The sequence below is a fragment of the Spinacia oleracea genome, chromosome 4 (assembly GCF_020520425.1).
Source record: "Spinacia oleracea cultivar Varoflay chromosome 4, BTI_SOV_V1, whole genome shotgun sequence".
Lineage (NCBI taxonomy): Eukaryota > Viridiplantae > Streptophyta > Magnoliopsida > Caryophyllales > Amaranthaceae > Spinacia > Spinacia oleracea.
This window is the reverse complement of record NC_079490.1, coordinates 184,950,126-184,976,249: the sequence shown is the minus strand read 5'-3', so window position 1 is coordinate 184,976,249 and position 26,124 is coordinate 184,950,126. Positions and strand designations below refer to the sequence as shown.

The 26,124-nt window shown below is 33.7% G+C and overlaps 4 protein-coding genes across 6 annotated transcripts; 2 read left to right on the top strand and 2 right to left on the bottom strand.

The window, feature by feature from the left end:
• Nucleotides 1-460: 460 nt before the first annotated feature.
• Nucleotides 461-11,018, bottom strand: LOC110804521 (endo-1,4-beta-xylanase 5-like). Of its 3 annotated transcripts, XM_056843242.1 has the most exons (9): nucleotides 10,955-11,018; nucleotides 10,632-10,699; nucleotides 8,137-8,183; nucleotides 7,368-7,590; nucleotides 7,057-7,223; nucleotides 6,627-6,725; nucleotides 5,736-6,139; nucleotides 3,263-3,647; nucleotides 461-2,149 (listed from the first exon to the last, which is right to left on the bottom strand). In XM_056843242.1, exons 2-9 carry the CDS (start codon nucleotides 10,684-10,686, stop codon nucleotides 1,721-1,723), a joined length of 1,809 nt encoding a protein of 602 aa, XP_056699220.1. In that variant the 5' UTR covers nucleotides 10,687-10,699; nucleotides 10,955-11,018; the 3' UTR covers nucleotides 461-1,720. The 3 variants fall into 3 exon arrangements, with proteins under 3 accessions (XP_056699220.1, XP_056699221.1, XP_021865810.2); XM_056843243.1 differs by lacking the exons at nucleotides 10,632-10,699; nucleotides 10,955-11,018 and adding an exon at nucleotides 8,466-8,682; XM_022010118.2 differs by lacking the exons at nucleotides 10,632-10,699; nucleotides 10,955-11,018 and having other exon boundaries at nucleotides 8,137-8,311.
• Nucleotides 11,019-13,564: 2,546 nt separating this feature from the next.
• On the top strand, nucleotides 13,565-21,176 carry LOC110804934 (DNA polymerase kappa). The gene is made up of 14 exons (XM_022010536.2): nucleotides 13,565-13,743; nucleotides 14,419-14,591; nucleotides 14,671-14,844; nucleotides 15,011-15,134; nucleotides 15,228-15,328; nucleotides 15,481-15,567; nucleotides 16,371-16,466; nucleotides 16,629-16,749; nucleotides 17,791-17,919; nucleotides 18,564-18,655; nucleotides 19,153-19,264; nucleotides 19,717-20,042; nucleotides 20,186-20,508; nucleotides 20,814-21,176. Exons 1-14 carry the CDS (start codon nucleotides 13,650-13,652, stop codon nucleotides 20,932-20,934), a joined length of 2,073 nt encoding a protein of 690 aa, XP_021866228.2. The 5' UTR covers nucleotides 13,565-13,649; the 3' UTR covers nucleotides 20,935-21,176.
• A 224-nt stretch (nucleotides 21,177-21,400) lies between these two features.
• LOC110804953 (uncharacterized) lies at nucleotides 21,401-23,145 on the top strand. Its single transcript, XM_022010550.2, has 2 exons — nucleotides 21,401-21,965; nucleotides 22,213-23,145. Exons 1-2 carry the CDS (start codon nucleotides 21,567-21,569, stop codon nucleotides 22,390-22,392), a joined length of 579 nt encoding a protein of 192 aa, XP_021866242.1. The 5' UTR covers nucleotides 21,401-21,566; the 3' UTR covers nucleotides 22,393-23,145.
• Nucleotides 22,404-25,816, bottom strand: LOC110804943 (mitochondrial outer membrane protein porin 2). The gene is made up of 6 exons (XM_022010547.2): nucleotides 25,636-25,816; nucleotides 25,463-25,530; nucleotides 24,628-24,738; nucleotides 24,446-24,532; nucleotides 23,244-23,452; nucleotides 22,404-22,878 (listed from the first exon to the last, which is right to left on the bottom strand). Exons 1-6 carry the CDS (start codon nucleotides 25,682-25,684, stop codon nucleotides 22,575-22,577), a joined length of 828 nt encoding a protein of 275 aa, XP_021866239.1. The 5' UTR covers nucleotides 25,685-25,816; the 3' UTR covers nucleotides 22,404-22,574.
• Nucleotides 25,817-26,124: the final 308 nt, after the last annotated feature.

Genomic DNA, 26,124 nt, shown 5'->3' with positions numbered 1-26,124 from the left:
TTAAAATGTTTATCTATCAACGTTTTTTTTACTAATATAAAAGTTAATCAAAACTAGGTTAGAGTTACAAAAAAATGGGTAAAAGTCATTTTGGTGTACAATAAATTTATTGTGCACCTAGTGCGCACAAGACCTTTTGTTTTATTTTACTTTTTGATGCCAATAAGTTAATATAGTAATATAACTTACAAATATGGATGGAAAATTTGAATCTGTAAGTTATCGTACACCGCAGATCATCATTAGGTCAAGATCTCATTGTTCGTGATTATGAGTATGTAAGTTTTGAAGTCAACCCTCATTTGAACTAATCACATTTTAATTTTCACTTTGATTTTAAACTTTTGGGGCACATCGTTACATCGTCACAATTAGAACATACTCCGTAAAAGACATTGAAACAAATATACGTCAAAATATAAGACAATTAGACAAATATACAGAGTACTTGTAACTTGTTCATATCATACATGAACCCCCGATCAATATATTATTACAAAATCAATCGAAACATAGAAGAATCAAAATCGAGCGATTGGACAATTATTTGTAGAAAAAAAACTCGAAACATATGTGCTTGTAAAAGCTTTTAGTAACCATAATTAATGAATTAACAACTACTACGTATAAGAATAAACAATAAAGAAATAACTTACGTGACTTGATATATAAAAATAATATACTACATTTTTTTAATGTTTGATTGTAACAACTAACATGATAGAGGCAGGCCCGGCCCTGGGGCAGGGCATAAGGGGCCGTCGCCCTGGGCCCAGGGGAAAAAGCCCATTGCCACTTAAGCTAATCAAAGAATGGGTTCAATAAAAATTAAATGCTAATTTGTTTATACTTTGGCAATGCAGCACAGTGGTTTCATGCGTGGGATTCTAATAAATTCACCCGTGATCGAACCTACCAACCTTAATTTTGTTTGGATTTTTTTTTCTTCCATTTTTGTTATTTCTATTTACTAACTATGCAAATTAAATATATTCTATTACCCATTGGAATCCAAATGAACACTACAAAATAGAGGCATGTACAATCCCTTGTTTTCTTCTTCTTTTGTTAATCTAATCACACTCCTTGTTTTAATTTGGAGTTTAGAAAATTAACTAAATTTTAGTTTATTGTACTTCAAATTATTATCGACTTGCTAAATGGTCGTTACTACGTCATTATCATTTTCAATTTTAAGTTTCGTTATCCTTTAATTATTCAAAATATTTCTTTCATCTAATTTTGAGATTTAAAGAGGTCAAGTTATTGTAGACTTTGTCTTATCTTACCTTGATGATTAATATTTGAAATATTAGAACATAATTCATGTTTAATGGCACAAGTTCGAAAGTTTTCAAGCCTTCATATTTTATAATAGAGTTAATTTTTTGTGGCTATTTTAATTAGAATAGAATAGTATTAAGTCTTAAGAAGTGAAATGCCTATTATTTACATACATTTTTCATTAAGAAAGTACATCACATTGATGAGAATTTTTTTTGTCCACATACCTTTACAGGGGCCTAAATTTTTTTATTTCGCCCATAGGCCACAAAAAAGTCAGGACCGGCCCTGGATAGAGGGCTAAGCTCAAAACTCTACTCTAACTTTTTATTATAAAAATAAAATAAGTAATACTAGTACTAGTAGAGCATTATATATAAAAGAATCTTAATGAATAATATAATCTTGATAGGTTTTATGTTAGCTAGAAAGAATCTTAAGCATTAATCTTCAAAGTTTGACCGGATGAGAGAGCATCCACCTTAAAACTTTGAGAAGTTGAAGGTGAAGGAGAAGTTTGGTCATCCAATGTGTTAAGTTGTTGTTGTTGTTGGTGTTGTTGTTGTTGTTGTTGTTGTTGTTGTTGTTGTTGTTGTTGTAATAAGTTAACATCATAATCACCATGTAAGAGTGAAACGTCTAAGAAACCATTGGCGTCTGTGGTTGCAACGGTGGGTTTGCCGTGGCGGCCCCATTCAGCCATCAACTTGTCTAATACATCTCCGGCTGGCATGTTTTGAAAGTTTGGGTTCACCAAACACATCCTATAACATTGACCTTGGGGTGACCATGGTCCCCATATCACTATTCCTTGTACTGCTGGATGAGAATGCACTTCCCTTAGTATTTGCTCAAAGTATGATACCTACACCAATCAATATAATATAATATAATATAAGGTAGACGTATATATATATATATATATTCATTATTCAGTGGTGGATCTTTGGTTAAGATCTTGAATTGTCGGTTTTTATTTTCACTTTGGGTCTGTTTGACAATTGGATGTTGGCTAGTGGTTGATGGTTGTTTCACTTGGCTTGTTTGACCGGTTGTTTGTGTTGGCTTTTTATGTTGGTTGTTTGACCGTAGATTTTCTAAAAATGGGTTTTATAAGTTGACTGTTAGCTACTAGTTGTTTCATACAAAATGTAATTATCGATAAAAAAAACAAAAGCCTATTTAAAAAGCTACTCATACTAACTTTTGAGTTTTGATGGAAAAGCAGGTTTTTTATCCGAAGAAAAAATCATTTACCAAACGTGTATTATTGGTTGTTTAATCACATAAACAAGCCAAAAGCTTGTGAAAAAAGCTAGCAAAAAACTAGGATATTTACCTATTAAGAGCCAAGGAAAAAAACATCGGCAACTTTTGTGTAAGACCGCCTTACCGGAAAGACCACTTTGGTTACTTAACTAATTGGTTCAATTTCTTAACTAATTGGTTACATTGCTTAATTAATTGATTCAATTGCTTAACTAATTAATTCTTTTGCTTAACTAATTGGTTTCAGTGCGTAACTAATTAGTTCAAGTGCTTAACTAATTGGTTTCATTGTTTAACTTATATGATACCAAGTTGGTCTTTTATGTAAGACCGCCTTATAGAAAAGTTTGTAAAAAAACATTTACCAAACGTGTATTTGGTGGTTTAACTACATAAAAAAGACAAAATCCAATGAAAAAAGGCCAGTTACTCCGCTAAAGATGTCACTTAACTTGTTTGATTTAGTTACCTTTGTTTTAGTGAACGTAAATAATTATATATTATGTACGTAGGCTATGTGAAAAAGCAAGTAAATAATTATATATTATGTACGTAGGCCTGGTAGTCCAATAAGTATAAGGGCCAACCCAATTTTTAGGGTCTTGATCCTTTATCTTCTTATTGGGCCTTTTAAAGTATTGTCTTATATAGGATATTTCTTAAAAGCCCAATAACTTAAAACAAAAATAAAACCTATACGAAAACGTACCTGGTTAGGCCCAGTTTGAACATCAAGCTCGGTGATCCAAATAGGTAATTTAGTAGAAGCAAGAGTGTCAAGAGTTGATCTTATATAAGGAATATTTGGAACAGTAAAATGACTCTCAAGACCAATTCCAAGTTTAACTGGACCACCAATTGCAAGTGATTTATATATCTCTTTAAGCTTTTGAATATACTTTGTTGGGGAAGATGATACATCCCCTTGTTCCTCTATTGTGTTGTATTCATTCATAAACAATGTTGCGTGTTTATCAAGTTGACGTGTTTTCTCGAAGAATACATCGGTAATGTTTGCACCAAGCTTGCTTTCGAAGTAGTTAAAATGTAAGTTTTCGTTGTTAACATCCCATGCTATCACCTTTCCTGCGTACCTGCCAGGATATTTAAATTTTAAAAGATATAATAAGTTAATCAAATCTATATAATATATTAAAAGGCCCTTTACTTCACATCATCCACTCACCAAGTGTTATGCCATGTCATAAACAACCAAAACTAATGCAATGAGATTCGAACACAAGACCTCATGTGTAGAAGATAAGTTTCATTACCATCTTAACCAACCACCAATTGTGGTGTGGTTTATTTATTCACATTAATTTATAAATAAATGTTAACATAAGTCTTAACACAACTAAATTTTTACATGACATTTTATTTTCTTTGGACTATTTTGAAAAAAGTAATGACAATTATAGCATTAAAACATGAAAAACATGTTGACGTACATTATATATATATATATATATATATATATATATATATATATATATATATATATATATATATATATATATATATATATATATATATATATATATTGTTGTTTAATAATTTGAAGCACTTAGTTCCACTAGAAAACAAATCACAAATTCTTATTTACATGGGGTGTACGATAAATATTGTACACTAAAGTTAAAGTTGACGTAAAATGCTTAAAAGTTATCCTTATACATATAAAAGTTATCTACTTTTTATTAATAAAAAATTTCATTTTAATAAAAAACATTTCTTCAAAATCACTAATAATGTATAAAATTAATCATTTAATACTTTAAAACATTTATTTATTAACTTCTTTTTAATAATATAAAAGTTAGAGAAAAATGAGTAAAAGTTAAAGAAAATTAGGTAAAAGTTATATTGGTGCATAATAAATTTATTGTACACCTTGTGCATGCAAGACCTTTTGAAAACAAATTATACAAATGGTAAAATGATCTAATTGAAAAATTACTTAGCATGATAAATGACGTAGTGTGTCTTTGTAATTGACGAACCTCATGGATGTTTTCACTTTACGAAATACATGTATTTTGGTCAAATATTGAGCTCGAGAAAAATCTAAAATCTTAAGTATTAAATGTAGCAACCGGGGCATCGCCCGGGCCACACACTAGTACTTAATTAATAACAGTTTTTTATTAGGAGAATATATACGACTCTCTACCTAGGGGTGCCACGAGCCGATCTGAGCCCAACACTAATAAAGCCCAGCTCATTTAACTATTCGGATTTGGGGTCAGGGGTTCCAACTTCAATTTTGAGCTCGAGTTCACGGAAATTGGTTTGATAACAGTTCGGAGCCAAAAAGAAAAGAAAAATATGAATATATATATATATATATATATATATATATAGTGTTAAATAATAAAATGTACTCAGCTATAATTAATTATAATTAGGAATTGTATGTGATTGATATTGGTTTCAATATTCAAGAGTAAGAGTAAGAATGTATAGAAATGAAGTTAAAAAGGATAAGAGATATAATACACATTATACTACGTAGTTAAGTAGCTATTGGTTTATTTTTACTTGTCAATGTTGCGAAAAAGTCGATTGATTCTAAAATAAGATTTTTTTGAAAAAGTAATTGATAAGGTTAGTGAGCTTTCGAGCCGAACTCTGTAAAGTTTGAGTACGGGTTGTTAATATAATTAATCAAACTATATTTCCGAGCTCAAGCTCTCGATTCATTTGTAAATGAATCGAACTAATTTAACCGAGCTAGTTCAGAACTGTTCACAATAAAATACTCCCCCCGTCCCGGAATACTCGACCCGGTTTGACCGGCACAGAGTTTAAGGGACTTGAATTGACTTATTTAATTTAATAGGTAGTACTCCGTAGATGATAGTGGGGTATTATTTTAATGTAGTTAGTGGGAAATGTGTAAAGGGGTGGGGTTGGGGAGAGTACGGGTTGAATTTTTAATTATTTTTTGTATGGAGTAGGGGTAGGTGTGTTACTAGGGGTGGAGTGAGAAATAATATAATATTGTTAGAATATTTCCATTTTTAGAAACAAGTTAAATATTAAGGAACGGCCCGATAAGGAAAACATGTCAAGTATTCCAGGACGGAAGGAGTAGTTCAGTTCGTGTCCAAACCCAAAGTCTCTACCCTAACTAGGACGTTTTGGGCTATATATATATATTTGAGTTAAATAGAACATACCTCGAGACTACTGAGTTGAGTCTTCTATCGGTGGCTACTCGGAGGTCATTCGGGGATAAATTATTGACCCATCCCATTTGGTACTTTGGGTCTTCCCAAAAGATGTTGTGACCACGTACTGATATCCCATGTTTGGTTGTGAAAGCAAGCATGGAATCGGCTACAGAGTAGTCTTCCTTGCCTTGAGAGTGTTCCGTACTATACCACTTCATCTCATTCTCAAATGTAGCGACTGTGAACCTTGAAGTGAACCATTTTTGGTAGGCTGCATTATTGACGATGTTTTGGTTGATTGAAGCTCCAAAAGGAAAGCTTGTTTTCTTTTGGATTAATGAGATGTTTGCAAAGGATGCTGGCTTTCCTGATGAGTTTACAACTTGGAGTCTCACCTTAGCCTTTCGCTCCTAATTAAGAAACAAAATTATATTGCAACTATATTATATTCATCAATATATATATATATATATATATATATATATATATATATATATATATATTATGCATGAAATATAATGGAGAAGCTAATTTAAGGAGTTAATTATGATGAGGACTTTAATGATTTAGGGTCCAGTTAAATTTAGATAATACTACCTCCGTTTCAAAAAAATCTTTACAGTTACTATTTGCACGGATTTCAATGCAATATTTAACTACTAATATATCCAATTTCGTATGTGAAAAAATTGTAAAAATTTGATATTCTGAAAATACATCCCGAGACCAATCTAACAAGATCTTACATATAACGTTTTGACGTATATAATGGTGAGAATTTATGGTCAAAGTTTTTATACTTTGGATACATTTTCCAAAGCGTAAAGAACTTTCTGAAACGGAGGTAGTATAAGTTTAGGAAAAACGGTATTAAGTGCGTATAGTAGTATGTATTACCTTATCAATGTTTAGATCTTGATGAGATCTCCATTCCTCTTGGGTGAATGGTTGAAGTGAAACGCTATCAACCAATATATCAACCGATGTATCATTGCTCTGGAAGAGGGAACAACCAAAGATTATGTTAAGTTATCAATTGATGGTGTGACATGTCACATATCATAGCAGGTTTCAGTTTTTGGTTTTTTGTTCTGTAAGTCATATGAATTAGATTAAATCAGGAACCAAAAAATAGTCATATCTATAGTAATTATGTGGATTTTGAAAACTGACAACAAAAAAGTGAAAACTACCTTTTATGATTTACAATTTTTTTAAAACAAAAACTGAAAACAAAAAATATACCAAACGGATAGACTTCAGGTTAAATGTTGGAAAATAAGGCACAAGCCAACGAATCAAACATATTAAAAAAAATGGATGTTACCTGAAAATAAAACTCAGTTGGGCCAGAAGAGTCAACTGTGATGCCACCCTTAAGCATGGACCAACATCCTTCTTGGGCCTCAACCGAACCAGCTGGCTTGAACCCTTCATTAGTCTTGAACATTGCAGTAACTGGTGTATTTTTCTTCCCCTTTATTTGTATCCAAGCTTTGTGGAAATAGTAGGAAACAAATCAGAAAATAAATTAAATTATTATATATATTCATTTTTTAACTATATTTAAATGTCAAGTATCTAAACTAGCTAACATTGACATAACATATAAAACGTAAAAGTTGATAAGAGACAAACCGGAAAATGTGTAAAGTTTATCCTTGTCTAAAAAGACCTTTTGGGATACACTGCTATAGAGGTGCCTTCTACTATGAGCCACAATGAAATTATTTCCTTTAAGTGACGTTCTAGTCTCAAGTTTGACCCCTCCATGAGTTGTCCATCCTTTTAAACCATCGTTTATTTCTGGATTCACTACTATTCCTCCCGTATATTGAGGCTTTAGAGGATCTGCCACACACTAAAAAAAAAATCAAAGAAAATAAATTATTGGTTATAAATTGGACTAATTGAATGAATTAGTCTTAATTATACGCAATACGTACTAATGTACTATGCATGTTGACATGTACGTAGGGGGTGGAGTGGTTGACTAATTGAATCCTAACACTTATAAAGCTTCATACTTTGATTACTATTCACCCAATAGTGCATTTACGTGCATGCCTCTCATTTCCTTCTTTGTTTTATTTTGTCTTATTCTTAACAATAGAGCATTTACGGTTTCACCCTTCTATTGCTATACAAAATGTATTGTTTTCTTTGCTATAATTTCCTAGATATTGTACCTTCGAACTATCAATTAAAACGCATATGGTTTCTATTTCCTGTTACATGTAAATTCAACATCTAACTTTAACATATCATTTCTAATATTTACCATAAATTGTAAGTTCCTAGCTTTTAAGTAACATTTTTACAAAAATAATTTTATATACCTTGGGGGATCGTGTGCGCTAGCGCACGATCTAACAACCAGTGAATATAAAAGATTGGAGGTACTTACATCAGTAACAGCGGTATGATCGTATGGCGCTGCATCTACCAAAAATCCTGTGATGCCAATAAGACAATAGAAAACCATAAGAGACTTCATTGCCGGACATTTCATAATATAAAGTTTTGCAAAATCATACGCCAATAGGATGTTACGTGACTCATATATTTGTGTATGAGAGAAAGTGAATAATAGTATATAAGAGTGTGTACTTATACTAACTAGCTAGGTATTAACCAACATAGAGTTGGCTAAAGTGGTAAGTAGCTTGATGCCGCTTAAGGGATATCTCGAGTTCGAGCCTCGCCATATGCAGAAACTCTTGTTGGGAGACTCACCCACCATAAGCAAGGTGTGCGACACGGGTCGAATCCGGATGTAGTCGTAGCTAAGCTCCGGTGAACCGGGTGTGCTATACGTTAAAAAACTAGCTAGGTATTAAAGAGTAGATTAATTAAGCTAATTAGTTGTTCGAAGCAATAAGTTTTAATTGAGATGCATACATCTTTCATCTCAATATCCAAGAGGGAAAAACTTGAATGAACATACATTTTGTGCTCCATTATTATGAGGGGGAGAGTTTAGCGTGTTAGCTACTCAAATTATTATTATTAATGGGTTTTTGTGATTTTGCTAGATTTACGTACTCGCTAACTTAACGTATGTTACTCCACTTCCTAACTTGCAACCTTGTACCATTGACTTCCATTCTTATAACAATTGCATTTAATTCCAACCAATCAAAAAATTTATGAGAAACTTAAAATCTATTTTTTCTTAATTTGCCGACGCTATCAGGAGTATTTTCTTTTTTATGAGAACAATAATACTCCGTTAAATCACACCCATCGGCCAACCTGGCAAATGATAAATCCAAGTAAGAATTTCACTTCTTCCAAGGAAATCAACTTTTAAAATATATTGATTTCCTTAAAAGAAGTAAAAAATTTCTTGGATTTATCACTTCCCGGCCAACCTATACACACATCCTTTGAATAAAGGGACAAAATGGTGCAGTTGAGTTGTTATTGTAAATAATCCACAATTAGGTATAATTTCCTTACTCCTATAGTTTTCTGTTTAAAGAAAAGAGTTATTACTCCCTCCGTCCCGGAATACTTGACCTGTTTTCCTTATCGGGCCGTCCCTTAATACTTGACCTGTTTCTAAAAATGGAAATATTCTAACAATATTATATTATTTCTGATCCACCCCTATTAACCCACCTACCCCCTACAAAAAATAATTAAAAATTCAACCCCTACTCTCCCCATCCCCACCCCTTTACACATTTCCCACTAACTACATTAAAATAATACCCCACTATCAACTACTACCTATTAAATTAAATAAGTCAATTCAAGTCCCTTAAACTCTGTGCCGGTCAAACCGGGTCGAGTATTCCGGGACGGAGGGAGTACATTTTTTGACGAGGATAGTTCATAATAAGCATTAATAACATTACTACATACCCTAAAACTAAGTTTGAGTGTAATTTAAAATGTGGGGCGATTATTATTATATTAGTTAATACTTTACGGCCTTAATTAGAATTTAAGCCTAGATGCTAAGTTGCTAACAATGACATATGTTTAGACTACTTAGGTGAGACCTAATCCCCATCTACATACCTAATATTAGATTGCTTATTCAAGTTTTTTCATTTATCTATTTTTTAGTTAATGAAATCGTGGGAAGTGATATATAATTCCCTGGAAATTTTCTTCATGCGTGTAACTAAAGTTCAGTAATGGAGTCATGCATGCATTCATGGTCGTCGACTGGTTGTACACAGTAGCGGATCCAGAAATTCGAGATAGCGGGGTCACTATTTAAAAATTGATGAAACTTTCACTAAAATTATGTATTTTTTTAAAAAAAATTGAAATTTTAACTATAAAAAAAAGAAAAAGAAATTCAAGTGGGGTCAAGGACTGGCTCCGCCACTGGTTGTACATAAAGCGGTGAAGGTTTAACCTACCTAGCTTAGCACGTTACCCATTAAAATCACTATTTAACATTTTTGTGAAAGGTTATTAGTCTGCCTAATTGTTTCTAAAAGTGCTAATGTAATTATAATTATACTATTAATTTAAAACACCATTGGTGACACGCTAAAAACCTTTCATTACGCATGTTTCGAAGACTCACATTTAGTTTCAATAATCACTCAATTAGTCAATTTAGTTCCACTCCTACAATGCTATAAGCTTCAAATATATACTTGTAGTTTCTCTTTGTCTTAATTAATTTCATAATTCTTTCATAAAAAAGAACATTTTTCTTTATACGTACAAGTACCTTGGAAAATTAATTATTGATTAGGTACAAGATATGTAAAGAGATAAAAAGAGATATGTAAGATATATTCCTAAGAAAAATGTTCTTGCAAAAACTGAATAATGCCTATAATGATTTGTTTACGCATTTGAAAATAAGGCAAAGGAAAATTAAATTAGAAATAGTAACGCCTTTAATTTGCATCTAAAATCGAGAAAGCATACCTCCAACTATACATAAAGATGCTAGAAACAAGAGCACATTACTTCCCCTCTTCATTATACTTAAGCTACTGCAAACCAACACAAATTAAACAATATTATTAGGGAAAATATGAAGACTATAATTAAGATGACAAACACCTTGCTAGATTAGTGCCGTTCGAAACTGAACAAGTATGGGAAAATCACTGTCCTCCGGAGATTTCCCCCTATGTACTTATGGACAATTTGTCCACGAATTAATTTAATGCACTAATCTTTCCCGTCAAAAAAAAAAAAAAAATTAAGATGACAAACAACAAAAAATATAAACCGAACAAACTAACCAAAACTACGTATAAAGGATTGAACCACAAATTAGACAGAAAATGAATGGCACATTAAGTCTATGTAAGAAGCTGTTTATGAGAATATAGAGAGAAAGCAATGTCAATATATAAGCTTTTTTTAAGAAAAAACAATAAAATATTAACCCTAAAAAAGGATGTAACACTGTTTATTTTAATTTGGAGGGTATAAAAAAGGTAAGTGTATATATTTAAAGAATAATTCCAATTATTGAACTTAATTAAAAAATAATGGAATGGAAAGGGAGTTATCTCCAATAGAGGAAATACATCAACCATAATAACTGTAAACGGCAAGAAATCATATCGAGGAGATCACATATATTCTATTTTTAGTTTATTGCCTCGTCTAAGGTTGCGGATATCTTGGTAATTAAGTGAAGATCACCTCTGTATGGTTTTCAAACTAGGATATGTACCTATTAATTTAGTATTATTCGTAGTATTTTATTCTTTAAATTAGCTTCGAAATATCTTGTAATGTAACCACGTACTACATATATTAAGTATTCGTTAAACGGTTTTTCTAACGTGTGCCCACAAAACAGATTCATAATAAATATTTGATATCATAGGATAATACAAGTTTAAAAAACGTATGTTAAATATTTGATTTGTGAACTAATAAAACATACCTTATTTTAACTCTAACTAGTTTTATCACTATTTTCCTAATTTCTCACTAGATTTATTTTAACCAATTTTCTAATATGAATCTAAATCAAATATTAACAACTTATTTTTCCCACTTTAGCCTAGCCGCAAATCTTAATATCAAGATCTCAATTAATGCTAGTACTAATTGCAAGTTTAGTTTTGACGCCTAACTCCTTTACCTTTTTTTTTCTAAAATAATTAAGCGGCAATAAGAGAATTAAAGAGTATTTATTAGGAATCTGTTTTGTTAACATGTGCCCGTGAGCACACGTTAGAAAAACCGTTCCTTAAATTATGTTGTTTTGTGTTATGTATTCGAGGTACTCCCTCCGTATTTTTTTAAGAGATACACTTGGTTGGGCACGGGTCTTAAGAAGAATAAAATAAGTGGGGTTGGGGTAGATATTTTAATAAATAAGTACATTGGGGACCATGTCCTTTTGAACAAGTGGAGGTGGGGGTGGGGTGAGTGTAGTTGTAAAATTATTTTTTAATTGGATGGTGGGTCATAAAGTGTAGTAGATATATTATTTAATTAGGTGGTGGGGTTGATAAGTTACCAAAAATGGCAAGTGTATCTCTTAAAAAAATACGGCCGGAAAAAACAAGTGTATCTCTTAAAAAAATACGGAGGGAGTATATGTTTTGCCGATATCATTTATTTGGCTTAGAGTGAGCCATAATGCAAAAGATTATATAGCATTTGGAATTCACATGTATATGGACCTGGACTATATCAACGTTACAATTGTGTACATTTTTCCCTATCGATTCTCAACTAAGTATGAACTATTTTATCCATACACTAATTTACAATGTAACACCAAAGTTTGGTATTATTATTATACTCAAATCACATCAATAGAAAGCATATGAGAATTTTCTTGATTCATATAATGTCAAATCATATTTTGGAGTATAAGTGATAATATCATATTTAATCTATTTACATCAGCAATCTTTATTATTATACTCAAAGTATTTGCTTTAAAATGTCTCAACTTTTAATTTACTCAGAATCCCAACTTTTAGAGGTATATCTCAATAATTCCTCCATGCATAATGAACGTGCTCAACTGGTTAATGTAGCCCGAAAACCTGGTCTTGCACCCTTATTTATTTCTTCATGCAACCCATTGCTAGCATTTACATGACTATATTCATTGATTGAGCAAGTCAATTATGGGTGAACCTTGTTTGAGATGATACCCCAAAAATTGGGATTACCCTGAGTTGATAAAAAGTTGAGACCTTTTAAAACAAACCGCTCATAGTTAGAATTAGGGGCATGAATTTTTCCTACATTAAAAAATGTTCATAAATTATATAGTATATATGTCACGTGGAACTCTCATTAAGTAATGTTGCACCCGTTTTAAAATGATCTTTACATTTTTCATTTGATTCAGTTTCATAATGTTCTTTACATTATGCTTGATTCTATTTTTGGACATTAGAATTTACTATCTTATCCCTTCTACCCCACAACATTTATAATTTTTCACTCATTTTCTCTTATTTTACTCATATTTTTTTACACGCACTCATCTTTTTACACATTTATGTTACTTTATCCATTATTTTATTATACTCACCTACCCCCTCTGTATTTATTTAAGAGATACACTTGTCTTTTCCGGCCGTATTTATTTAAGAGATACACTTGCCATTTTTAGTAACTTATCAAACCCACCATCTAATTAAATAATATATCTACACCCACCCCACCCCCACTCCCTAAAATGACATGGTCCCCACTTGTTTTTCCTATTAAAATATCTGCTCAACCCCACTTGTTTTATTAGTTTATTTCATTCAATTCTTCTTCTTAATACCCGTGTCCGGCCAAGTGTATCTCTTAAATAAATACGGAGGGAGTAACAAATATATGTTGGGCCGTCGGAGAGCGGGGTTCCAAAGAAGTGGGCTTTCTCGCGCCCAATTCTAAAATTTGACGAACTATTTTCTCCTCCTTCTCTATCTGTCTCTCTTCTGAAAAGAAGTTGCAGAGTGAAAGATGGAAAAGACGGAGAAGAGCGAGTCTTCCAGCGATGTTCCAGTTTCAAAACCATGGCACTCTTATCACACTGTTTATACTAATGCCAAAGCTGGTCACTTTTCTTTCCTTTTTATTTATTTATTTATTTATTTATTTATTTATTTTCCACTTTCTGCAACTTTCAATTTGTACCATATCTCGTGTATTAGCCTTTTATGATTATACTTATCATTTTGTATGAGTTTCAAGTAGCTTATCGTTTTCGGATTCATCTGAATATCATCATTAATTTTAATTTAGCAATCAATTTCAATGTCAATATCATTTCCAAGCTGTTTCTTTGACTACTTCATACTGCCATTTATCTAAATTTAGGGTTACAAGGAGCTGATATTTGTGTTTTTTTAATATGGGGTGTGCTCAATTTGTAAAATTCCGTTAATTTGTAGAATCATGGCTTATTTATGATGTTGCTGATTCTCCATTTGCATGCCCTACTCTCCATTTGGTTCGGTTTTTGAAGGTGATTTACCGAGAACTTGTAATCCTATGCCTGTAACTTCGAAACAATCTGAATTATTTTAATTGAGAATTGGGAATTAGGTTGCAATGTGGTTTCATTCTTCTTTAGGGCTGGATCAATGTTATGTAGGCTTGTTGTATTGACCTGTTAGGCTGTTACTGTACGCCATGTAGGGTGTTTCTATCTAGTGTATGTAAATCATAGGACATGGTAGGAACCTTATAATGTTGCTGTTTGTTGATGAAGTTGCATTTTTATTTTTAGGTATGGATGGAGTTGACAAGGAAAAAGTACAGAGAATAGTATATGAAATGAGCAAAGGTTCAAAGTATTTTGAAAACGAGGAACGCAAGGAGGCCCTTATGAGGCAGAGGACTGAGAACATGCGCGATAGGTGTGGGAAGCTATCAACGGCTGATATATCTCATTACCAGAAGGTTTGTTTTTCAGGTATTTTGGTCAAAAGTTCAAATAGTTTTTGTTTATGGACTATCATAGTGTTTGTGCAATGTACAGGTTGCTGAAAGAAGAATCATAGAGTTAGAAGCCAGACGCGACTTGTCAAGAATTTGGCTTCATGTAGATATGGATGCCTTTTATGCTGCTGCTGAGACACTAAGCAATCCTTCATTGGAGGGAAAGCCAATGGCTGTTGGCGGCATGTCTATGATATGTACTGCTAATTATGAGGTATGAAGTAGAAGTTCCAGATTTAGGCTAAATTCTGTGTTGAGCAATGAGCATATCCTCGAGTGTTCCTTGGTATGAAAAGCTTGCCTGTCCATGTGGTCGGTTGAGGATTTTTATTTGACCATCTGCATAGCTTATCATCTGAAGATATTTTGTCCACTTTTAGGCACGGAAATATGGAGTTCGCGCCGCAATGCCGGGCTTTATTGCACGTAAATTATGCCCAGAGCTGATCTTTGTTCCAGTAGATTTTGAGAAGTATACTTACTATAGTACCTTAACTAGAAATGGTGGGAGCTACTAAAGATGTTTTCTACGATTTACCGCCGATTTATTACTTTTTTAATTGGCTTATGATCCTATCTTGCATGATCACTCTTCAGTATTTCGGAGATACGACCTTAACTTCATTTCCGCCAGTTTAGATGAAGCATACCTTGATATAACTGAGGTCTGCAGAGAAAGAGACGTGAGAAGTGATGATGTGAGTATTCTAGTAGATGAATCTCTTGGCAAATGTTTCCTGCCTTTTCTGTCCTATTATTCTTCTGCTTTGATTTATCTGTTTGCATAACTCATGTTTCTGTATGATTGAATGCTTTTGTTCCCCTTTTTTCGTATACTTTTTCACAAAAGGTTGCTGGTGAGATCAGAAGAGGTGTTTTTGAAGAAACTGGTTTGACATGTAGTGCTGGTGTGGCTCCTAATCGATTACTGGCTAAGGTGCTTTTATATTTTCATTTACTTCTATTGCATTTAAATCTGGTGAATATAAGGTCCATGTTAGGATATATGTGTAATATCTTTTCTGTAATATACGTCATAATTTCAAGAATCTGACGGCATCTTTATGTTTTTTTCCCATCATTTGACCTGGCTATCCATTGATGGTGTCTTAGCTGCAAGATTATCCCATATTCCCATGAGAGTGAGACTGAATAACTGATAAAATCTCATCGATGATAACTCTTGGCATACATATGAAATTAATTCAACTTTGGCATGATAAGCATTTCTTCAAGGCCATAGTATTAGGCAATTGATAATAGATTTTTGAGAAGATTAAAAGCAGAGAAGGGCTTTGAAATAGAAAACAACTTTATCAAATCGTGGACAGACAATAAAACTTGTATGGGTACTGGGTAGTGTTTGCAGTAGGATAAATCCTTGTTTGGGACTAGGATAAATCTCTTGTCTGATAAAAATGCAACTAATGCTATGCTCTAGTGGGGCATAGGTCTATGAGAGAACTCAAATTTGTCATTGTGTGAACAATGCTTATTTTTTCCTATTGACATTCTTATCCATGATACTCCTTCCATCCTTATTTGATAGCCATCGATGTGTTTAAAGATACAGGAATTTATTGCCCATCAGGAAATAACCTGATTCTAGTAGATAGCACACTTACAAACTTTAAAAGATCAAATTTGGAAACCCTGTTATTTCCTGTATGCCTGTATGGTTGTTAGTTAATGTGATATTGACTTAAATTCTTGGTATTATATTGATTGTATGAATTTTAGGTTTGCTCAGATATAAACAAGCCAAATGGACAATTTATTTTGCCAAATGATCGATTGGCTGTGATGACATTCATATCCTCCCTCCCGATAAGAAAGGTACCTCTGTTATGAGTCTTGTCTTTGTTCTTTGCTTTTGTATAGAAGGCTAAGAAGGGGTCCCTCAAGTTTGGTAGTAATTGAGAAATGTAAAACCAATTAAATAGTCTGGTGTATGCGAACTTGTGTTCATCAATTCATTTCTTTATGCTTTATGAACAGATTGGAGGCATTGGCAAGGTTACCGAGCATATCCTAAGGAATGCTTTTGAAATAAATACATGCAAGGATTTGCTTGAGAAAGGCAGTTTTCTCTGTGCCTTGTTTTCTCCTTCATCTGCAGGTCACTGATTACCTTGTGGTTTTTCTTATCTTTGAATCTTTATAGTCGTATCGTTAACTCTCTTAAGAATGATTTAGCTGTGTGGTAGCCAAGCTTTTTCAGAGGTCTCTTCTGTTTTCTTCTGTATTTGTATTCTTTCCCTAGTAAATGAAGACATTTCATCTTACATTTTGGCTATATAGCAGAATTGGAGTAAGGCTTCAGGGTTTCTTTGATATGAGGAAGAATTACTGGGTTGCTATTACACATGTAATCCTTTGTGATTCAGAGTGTTGGCCACTTATATGTGTTCTAAGTCCTTCACTTGTTTAGTAAACGAGTCAAGAAATTATTGATGTGTGGTTTTTAGAAGGGTAGCCTGGTAGGATTAGGAATTTAATAGTTTATAATGGAGGAATGGCCTCAACTGAAGATAATAACGAGGCAAAAGTGGTTTACGGGCATGTTGGAGAATGCAAATTAATGGTCCAGTAAGGAAGTGTAAGAGATAAAGAGGATCACAATGAAGAGAGAGGATGTTGTTAAAAACTTAGAAGAGATGATCAGGCATGACATTGTTTTGTTTGACCGCATTATGGATATGTGCCTTGATAAGATTTAGTGGCGTGATTCTCACTTGGATAATTTCCACATTTGATTCACCTTGATTCAGCTTGTCATTTCTTGTTTCTGTTTAACTTAGAGAAGTCGGATCAGATCACCTTGTTACAAAAACAAGATTTCAATAAAATTCACGTCACTTCCGGTAGAATGATAAAATTAGATCCAATCAAGGAAAATTGAGATCAAATTGTTATCTTAGGATATTATGAAATCAGGATGACATCCCTCGCTGCTTTATACCTTGCTACTGGCTCAACTGTTCCATATTCTTTTGCTTGGCCTGTTCCAAAATTGTCCAAACTTTGACCTTACTTAATTTTAAAGATTTATGTGATAGTGTTGCATCTTGCATATCAAATGTGGTTCATTTCCAATTTTTTTTTTTTGCCCAGGTTCATATTACAATGGGAAAATGACCATAATCTAAACTTACTGCAGAATTTTTCCTTTCTGTTGGATTGGGACTAGGGAGCACAGATACTCCAGAAGCCAGGCTGCGGAAGAGCATGAGTAATGAGAGAACATTTTCTGCCACCGAGGATGAAGCTTTTTTGTATCAGAAGTTAGGTAATATGGTATTATACTATTATGAAATCAGGATGACATCCTCAACTATGTAATGTTTTTATATCTAGCATTATCCTAGAAACTTTTGATGCTTAGAAGTTGTGTCCAAGGTTGTAGAGGATGTAGAACTAGAGAGGTTGCTTGTTCATTGTTCAGTCAATGAAAGGGAGCTGGGAAAAGGAGGAAGGCGGGTTGTCTTTGAAAAGAACACAAGTGTATGGCGGGAGAATGTATGTAGATGGCTGATAAGTGGGAAATCTGAGGGTGGTCAAACGGGTAGTTGGTTCATCGGATTCACGAAATCTACGTGGAAATTGACCAGCCTGGCTAGTTCTTAACCTCTTGCAGGTGGACCTTGAACTAATTCGAACTACAGAAACAACAAGAAGCCAAAAGTGATCATTTATACCCATGGCAATTGAGATGCCTTTGACTAACCTAGCATGTGAACTTACATTTTTGCTGCCTCTTTAATTTTATTTTACTATACCCCCTGTTACTGTTAGCAACTTAATTAGCATACTTTTGTTCACCTTTTTACGATTTTCCCTAATTTGTTAAAATATTCCACCAACAGTTGAGCATTGGGTTGAGCAACGAGTATTTACTTTGACAACTTCACTTTCTCTGGTTCCTTGTTGCAGCTGAACTTGCTGAGACGCTTTCAACTGATTTACAAAAGGATGGACTTCGTGGGCGAACTCTGACACTTAAATTGAAAACGGCGTGTTTTGAGGTGATCTATGATGTCTGCATACTTTATCCTTGATCCCTCCCCAACTTCACACTTGCATGAGTGTCATGCCGATGCATTTTTGCATGTGCTCACATGCATATATGTATCAGATAGATGTGAAAGATTTAGAAGGGTGTATTGCATATGTGCTGGAAAAAGACTTGGATAGTTTTCTGTGTTCTACTGAAGCTTTCTGATGTCAAAAATTAATCGTTCTTGTCTTTTGGAACATAGTATTCTATTTTAACCGCATCGCCACATTCGTAAAGGTTTTTGAGCTTACTCACAACCTAGGTATTAGGTTGCAAACTTGCAACAGCTTCAAACCATCTGCATTACCCGCGGAAGTGGTTCTGTGACCGTTACCACGATTGTGACCACATCCGAGATTTTGAATCATGTTTGGGACTTTGATGTGATCTTGTGACAAACTTTGCTTAGCTAGTGTTACATTCTCATTTTAACTTTGAGCTCTTGACTTACTCAATTTCTGATAGGTTCGAACTAGAGCCGTGACTTTGCAGAAGTTTATATGTTCAAGTGAGGATATACTGTCACATGCTAAGAAACTGCTGAAAGCGGAACTTCCTGCATCACTGAGACTTATAGGTAATAAAGGAGTTTAATTTGTTTTCCAGATTTTATGGAAGATTTTTGAAGTGTCCTGTTACTTTGTAGACAGATAAATATGCATTTTTACAAGTAAAGATAATATGAAGTCAAAAGTGTATTCGATGAAACCTTCCACAAAGTCAATTATGATTGTCACTTGTAACTTCATTGGCTCGCGAACAGCTCGTTCATGTTCGTTTATAAGCCTCATCCGTGTTCGTTTATAAACTCGTTTAGGGTAGACTTAGTTTCCACACTAAGAAACTCTGGGAAGGATTTTGGATAGGATCACACTAGATCATTAATAAGATGTCTGAAATTTATTCCTTATACAGTTATACTTAAAAAGCTGTCTTCATCTATCATGTTTGTACGTGACTTATTGTATCTGTCTGTAACTTTTAGTTGTTAATACTTGATGTCTTTGTTTGTCTGTTATTTTCTAACAGGCCTTCGAGTTTCTCAGTTTAGTGAAGATAAAGTTGGCTCGTCTGATCCTATGCAGAAATCCATTACGAACTTTGTCATAGTAGGAGATGCATCTGAACCTACTATCCATAACCGTGATAGTTCAAAGCTAAAGGCAAAGGAAAATTGTTTTCCGAATGAGAATGGAGATGTTTTAGCTGCTTGTGACCACAGATCTACTTTCGTGCATGAAGATGTCTTCAACAGCGACCAATTCTCAGATTTCTGTCATAACAACTGCAGTTTGAACGAAAATACTTCTGATGTAGAACAAAACAATATGCCTCTCAATAATATTCAAGCAGAAGTACGTCTTGATATATTTTTCTTCTCTGTTTTAATCCTTAACTCATTGTTAGAATCACTGAGTGAAAAAAGTAGGTGCCTACTTTCACTGTCCTAGAAAGTTTAATTGTTTATTGCCTTTGCTGTTTTCTATTGTCTCTCAAGGAAAGTGCTCGGGTTGAGCATACCTCTAAAGAACACAAACCTGTTGCCACGCTATCTTTGGAGACAGAATATTGTCGCAGTAACAAAAACCCTGATGAAGTGACAGCATGTACCAATGCTAGAGTTGATACCGATGCCTGTTCCTCTAGTCGGCAAGATCAGTTTTTGTGGGTGGATGGTTACAAGTGTTCTATATGTGGAATAGAGATGCCTCTTGAATTTGTTGATGAAAGACAAGAACATTTTGATTTTCATCTTGCTGAAAGATTGCAGGAAGAGTGCTCTGGTAGCAGCTCAATGAATAATCACTGCTCGAAGCAGAGGTAAATACACCACTTTTTTTGGCCTTTCAATTTTTTTTCTTTTCATTTTTCTGTTAATGCTCTGTAATTGGAGACTGACCACTGATCTTGGAAAATACAAGAAATCTGAAGTATGAGTGTTGTGCCTAAGGTAATAGTGCAACAGGAGAATAGTATAAGTACTTTCACATTGCTTATTAGCATAACCATCATCTCCCATCGCATTTAGTTTTATGTCCTATACTGCTGATTGAACACGTTTGAAGAAAGTCATAAGAATGTAAATCAAGCAGTATTCATTTATGAAGTTGTCTAATTTTTGTCAGGTATATTAAAAAAGACCAGATTGTGAGCCAAAGTAGAAAGAAAAGGCGCAAGTCATTACCAGAACAAGGCAAATATCTTCCTATTGATCTGTTTTTCACAAAGAGGAATCAAAATACTTAACATTCTGTGATCGATCTGTAAAATAAATATGTGTATGTAATTATGTAATCAGAATACTTGACATTCTGTAATCTGTCTTTTTTTGTTTATAGTCTGTGTATGTATGTAATTATGTAGGTACAAGGAATGGAAAGAAAAAAAAAAGTTTGTTATAGTTGGCTTTGGAACTTTCTCATGTAAATTTGAATGGTGAATGTGCAAGTACTTATAAATTTTAACAGTGATAAGGATTAAGGGTGTGATATTTAATGTGTAGTAGTAGATGCAAATAGAAAATTTATCAACCCAAAAACGTTTATTGGAAAATAATTTTTGAACAAATTCTTGAAAAATACCAAAAAAAGAGCATGTTTGCAGTTTAAGTCTGGAATCCGAGTTGCTAGAAGTTTCTATTTACAAAGAACATGTTTGCAGTTTGTCAATCAGTAACTTAAAAGATATTCAACCTAGAAAATAAAGGACCATGATCTTCCACGTGGCATTACATCCTCCAAAAGTTGTCCATCCCAACTCCCCTAAAAATAGTTATACAACATGAATGACATGATTTTCAATTTTACCAGATAGATGTGGGATTTGTTCCATTAAACCCAACAACCAAAACTGCAATCTCAAATCAAAATAACCAGAGTATGAGTATGAGTACGGGCATGATTAGAGCATCAACAAGGATAACATCATCAGTAAGTTTTGCTGATATCCCAACAATGCAAGAAATAATGGAAACCTCAAAATCTAGAAATCTGGATTTAAAGCTGCAAAAAGTGGGACCCTTTTTCAGAATAACAGCAAAAAACTTGGAGACAAACAGAGAGCTAGGAAGAGCAGAAGGAGTGATAAGGTTCTGGTTTGATGGCAAAATTCTGCACTTGGATTCCATCAGATTGAGCAAAGAGACTTTGAGTATGCAGAGATCAATTTTTGGGGTTGGATTATTCCTTGGTGCTGTTGCTGTTAGACATGGTTTTGATTCTGCTTGCAACTCTGCTCAGCTTCTTGCTATCAATGATACTGATCTCTACCATTCTAAGGTTTTTTTTTTTTCTCTTTCCCTTCTTTATTGTCAAATCTTGTTCTCCATCAACCAGTAAAAAAAAACCACAAATAATGTAGCAAATTCAACAGCACACCATATTATTTAGTATTTTCCAAGGTTCACATAAAGCCTTCCTTCAATTTCATACAAAAATCCATACTGTTAGTGCTAAAATAAAGGTGACCCTTTTGTGTTTTTAACAGTATTTGAGCAAAACTAATTTCATTTGTATCTTTGTGCAGCTGGTAAGGTTCTATAGTAGAATGGGATTCAAAATTGTGCATGAAGTAGATGGCTCATCAATGGAAGACCTTTCTCATATGCTAGTCTGGGGAGGTAAAGGAACAAGAATGAATGCTGATATCAAAGATCTTCTTACGAAATGGCGCACCATGTTCAAACCCAGAGTTTCAAGTGCCTAAAAACAGAAACATGAAAGATAATAACACATATATTCAACATGTGATTTGAAACAAGAGACCGAGTTGTTCAAGCAATACAAAATGAGCGCGCTTTTAGGAAGATTATGTTGCAAATCACAAAGTACAGAAGATGCATACATGTACATCAAACAGAACCAGCTGATTATCAGATGCTACTCAAGTCATGGTTTTAGTGCAAGTGATATGCCGAGTTTTGGATGTGTGTCAATAGAATCGTAATCAAACTCAGCTGCCACTGTCAGTACTGACTTGGGTTTAAACTCGTGTTGCACAAGTGCTCCGAAATTCCCCTGGTTATTATGCTTCAGCTTGATTACGGTTAAATCATCAACAGCATATGATCCTCCAACAGTTAAAGTATTTCCATCTTCAGAAAATCTGTTTGTAAACTCCACTACTGAAGTGGTTCTCCCTTGATCAAGGTACTGTGCATACGACGCTCTGACTAGGTCACCCTTTTCGGCTCTGGAATCCATGACAGGATTAGAAAAAAAACCAAAAACAAAAAACCAGTTTAGTTGGATATTGAGTAATGACCCCTATTCCAAAAAGGGAAGGGGAGATTGTGACGTGATATTAATTTAAAAAGTCATTATGCAAAGATCAAATGTTTTAAAGTAACAACACTAGCATAAAATAAGTTCAATTAAGCCTGTTGGGATGATTAAATCCTTGAGCATTCCAATGTTTGTTCAATTTTCTAATTAAGTTCTATAATATTCTTTTCAACAAGCTGTAACATATTCATAAATCCATCTTTATGTTTCAGAAAATTTTAGCAGCAATATCACATGTGAACTATATATAGTAGTTCAAGCAAAGAGACTTACAAGATAACAGATGTACAGGAATCTGGTTTTGTCATGCTAATGCCAACATTGTACTTCGTAAAATCGGAAATAGAAGTATCATAACCTGCCTCCACACCAATTACAGTGCTTGGAGTACCACAGGTGGCTGAAACATTGAAAATAGGGGACTTGTTCAAGGAAACAGATGAACTAAGTGCTGCATGTTCATGGAAGTACTGAAGCTCAAGCTGCCATGAGAACAAGATTATCACAAGCACTTTAGTGTGTTCAACAACGACTTAGACAAGCTGTGAGAAGACTTTCCAACAATCCAAAGCCGGAAGCATAAAAAAGTCTTAAGTGCCAAAATCGGTTCATTTTAAAAAGCTTTAAAGCCTCCTAATATTATTAACTGAAACTATATATATGAAATACCAATGAAGGAATATCTAGAATTTTCAGCAAAGATAAACAATTTCTTAGTCTAACAAAAAAAAACGAAGGAATATGATAGCCCCTTATAAGAAAGATCTCCAGATGATGGGGTGAGAACTACAATGTGTCTGCAATATATTACAAAAATCACACCAGAAACACATACAGAGTACTCATTTTCCTTTAGTTTACCATGTTCAACACATCTTATTAGATTGTCTAATTACCAAGTCTCTGAAAATTTGCATAAAGAAGTCCTCGGTTTCTAACAAGCTAAAAACTCAATTTTTACAAGCATGCATAAACTGGATATATATCAGTTAAATCCATTAAAATTATGTTCCCATATAAGAGTCTCATTCTCATCATTTAAACTTGCATAGTTAAATAAGATCTTCGAGTCCTTCGAGAGAATCAAGACATATGAACATCATTGATTTTCTTTCTAAATAATATATGCTGAAACAACCATGAAGTTTGTTGTTCATAGTCAAGTTCCTTTTGCATCATTATTCATCAACCCTCTCTACCTGTGACATAAACCCTAGCATGAGATGAACTACAATGCCATCCTTACCCACAAGGGCCACAACAAGAGTTGATAAATTTTGTTTGCTTGATTTGATTAATATAGGCATTACAGTTTTAGAAGGCAATCACACAAGAAAGAATATCTAAAAGTATCTTTAATAGCAAGAAAGGGCATATTGGTGAAACATGGATGATTCCCAAGTTTCTTTCAATGCATTTGCAGGAAATTTTTAAATGATGAAATGACGTGATTAAGCAAATCATGGCAAATGTACCTTTGCAGAGTTGTAGTCAGGAAGCTTAACTGAAGCAATTGACTTAAGATATGGCATAAGATCAGTCAAAGTAAGGGTTGTAGCTATCTGCCAAGAAAAGAGTTGACGATTACTTTTTTTTCTTCTTCTTTATACCTTTGTCCTATTCACAAATGAAAAAAGGCATTTGCAGAAGAACCTACACTGGACTGTGTATCAATTTTGACATCAAGAACTGCATTCTTGTATTTGAATTGTGCAGCCACATCACCAACTGAATGACTTTCCTTTTGCAGGGCACTTGAAGTAAGGGCCTTCAGGCGAAGAAAACATCATTATCACAATTTAGAGTTGATAAACAGTTTCTGAAGTATATAGAAAGATAACAAATCAAAGACACATACTACACCATAAACTTTAGAAAGAACACTTCTTGGGCCCATATTAGGCAACTATTCCAAACTCGAGGGAAAAAATAGGAAATGTAATTTGTCTAGAAAGAACAGCACGATCAACACCATGACAATAATATAGACACTAAATAAAGGGGGATCAGAAGAAGAACGAGTTCAACTTCTACCGGCTACATGGAGCATTATGATTCCAGACATAACTCAACAATGCAGCAGACAGTACAGAAGGGGAAGTGAATTTAATTTGGATTAAATGGAAACTGACAAGGCAATTCCACAATTTGTCAATGACAAGGACAAGAGTTTGGGGCAAAAAACAAGTATGCTTTGGTTGCTTTTGAACTTAGGAGCTCTAAATTGATCAAAATTGATTCTTTAAAACATGAGATCTTAACCAAAGAGTCCAAAGATTGAAAATTTCCCACTAAACTGAATATTTGCACAAGTTGTAAGAAAAGTCAATGTTCCTAATCATATGACCTATGTTCATAATTGAAGTTAAAGCTTCAAGAAATGACATTCAATTTTACCAACAACAAAAAATAACACCAAGAAAATTGCAATTATATGCAAATGACCCACATTTCCACAACACATGAAAATTCCAAAAGAGAGAAACACATACAAGTCCATCTTGAGTTTGAGTTGTGACACTGAATTTCCTGTCATAGCTGTAATCTTTGTACAGAATTTCTGCAGATATTACAAATGGGAGCCCCAAAAATAATTAATTAAAAATAGAAGCTAAATAAGAAATAATTTTCAAAATTGGGAGGGATAAAGTAAAAAAGAAGGTACCTCTGGCTTTTTTGCCGATGTCTGAGAAGAGAGAAGGTCCTTTACTCATGGTCTAGGAGTGGCGGAAATGAGGTGGTTGTTGCGGCGGCGTTAAGCTGAATGGTGGCCGGCCTGGAAGATAACTTGGAAGGAAGGTAGAGAACCTTCTATTAGAATTAGAATAAACAACCTACTGATTATTACGGAGTATTCTTTATTTTATACCAAGTCATTCCAAATACTCGAATAGTCGTATTATGTCCTTCATTCCTTTTCTTGGTTTTTATGTGCAATGAACACAAACGTAGTCATTTGCTCATTGCTCATTCGCACCAAAAAAAAAAAAAAAAAAAAACTATTTTTTTCATTTTTTTACAATTGTAAGTTACCATTTTTTTCACCGTTTTTTTTTTTACAATTGTTAAATTTGATATTTGTCCTCTATGTACTTGTCTTCACCCCAATCCGGCAAAAGCATAAACCTAACAACAAACATAAAGCTATAGTACC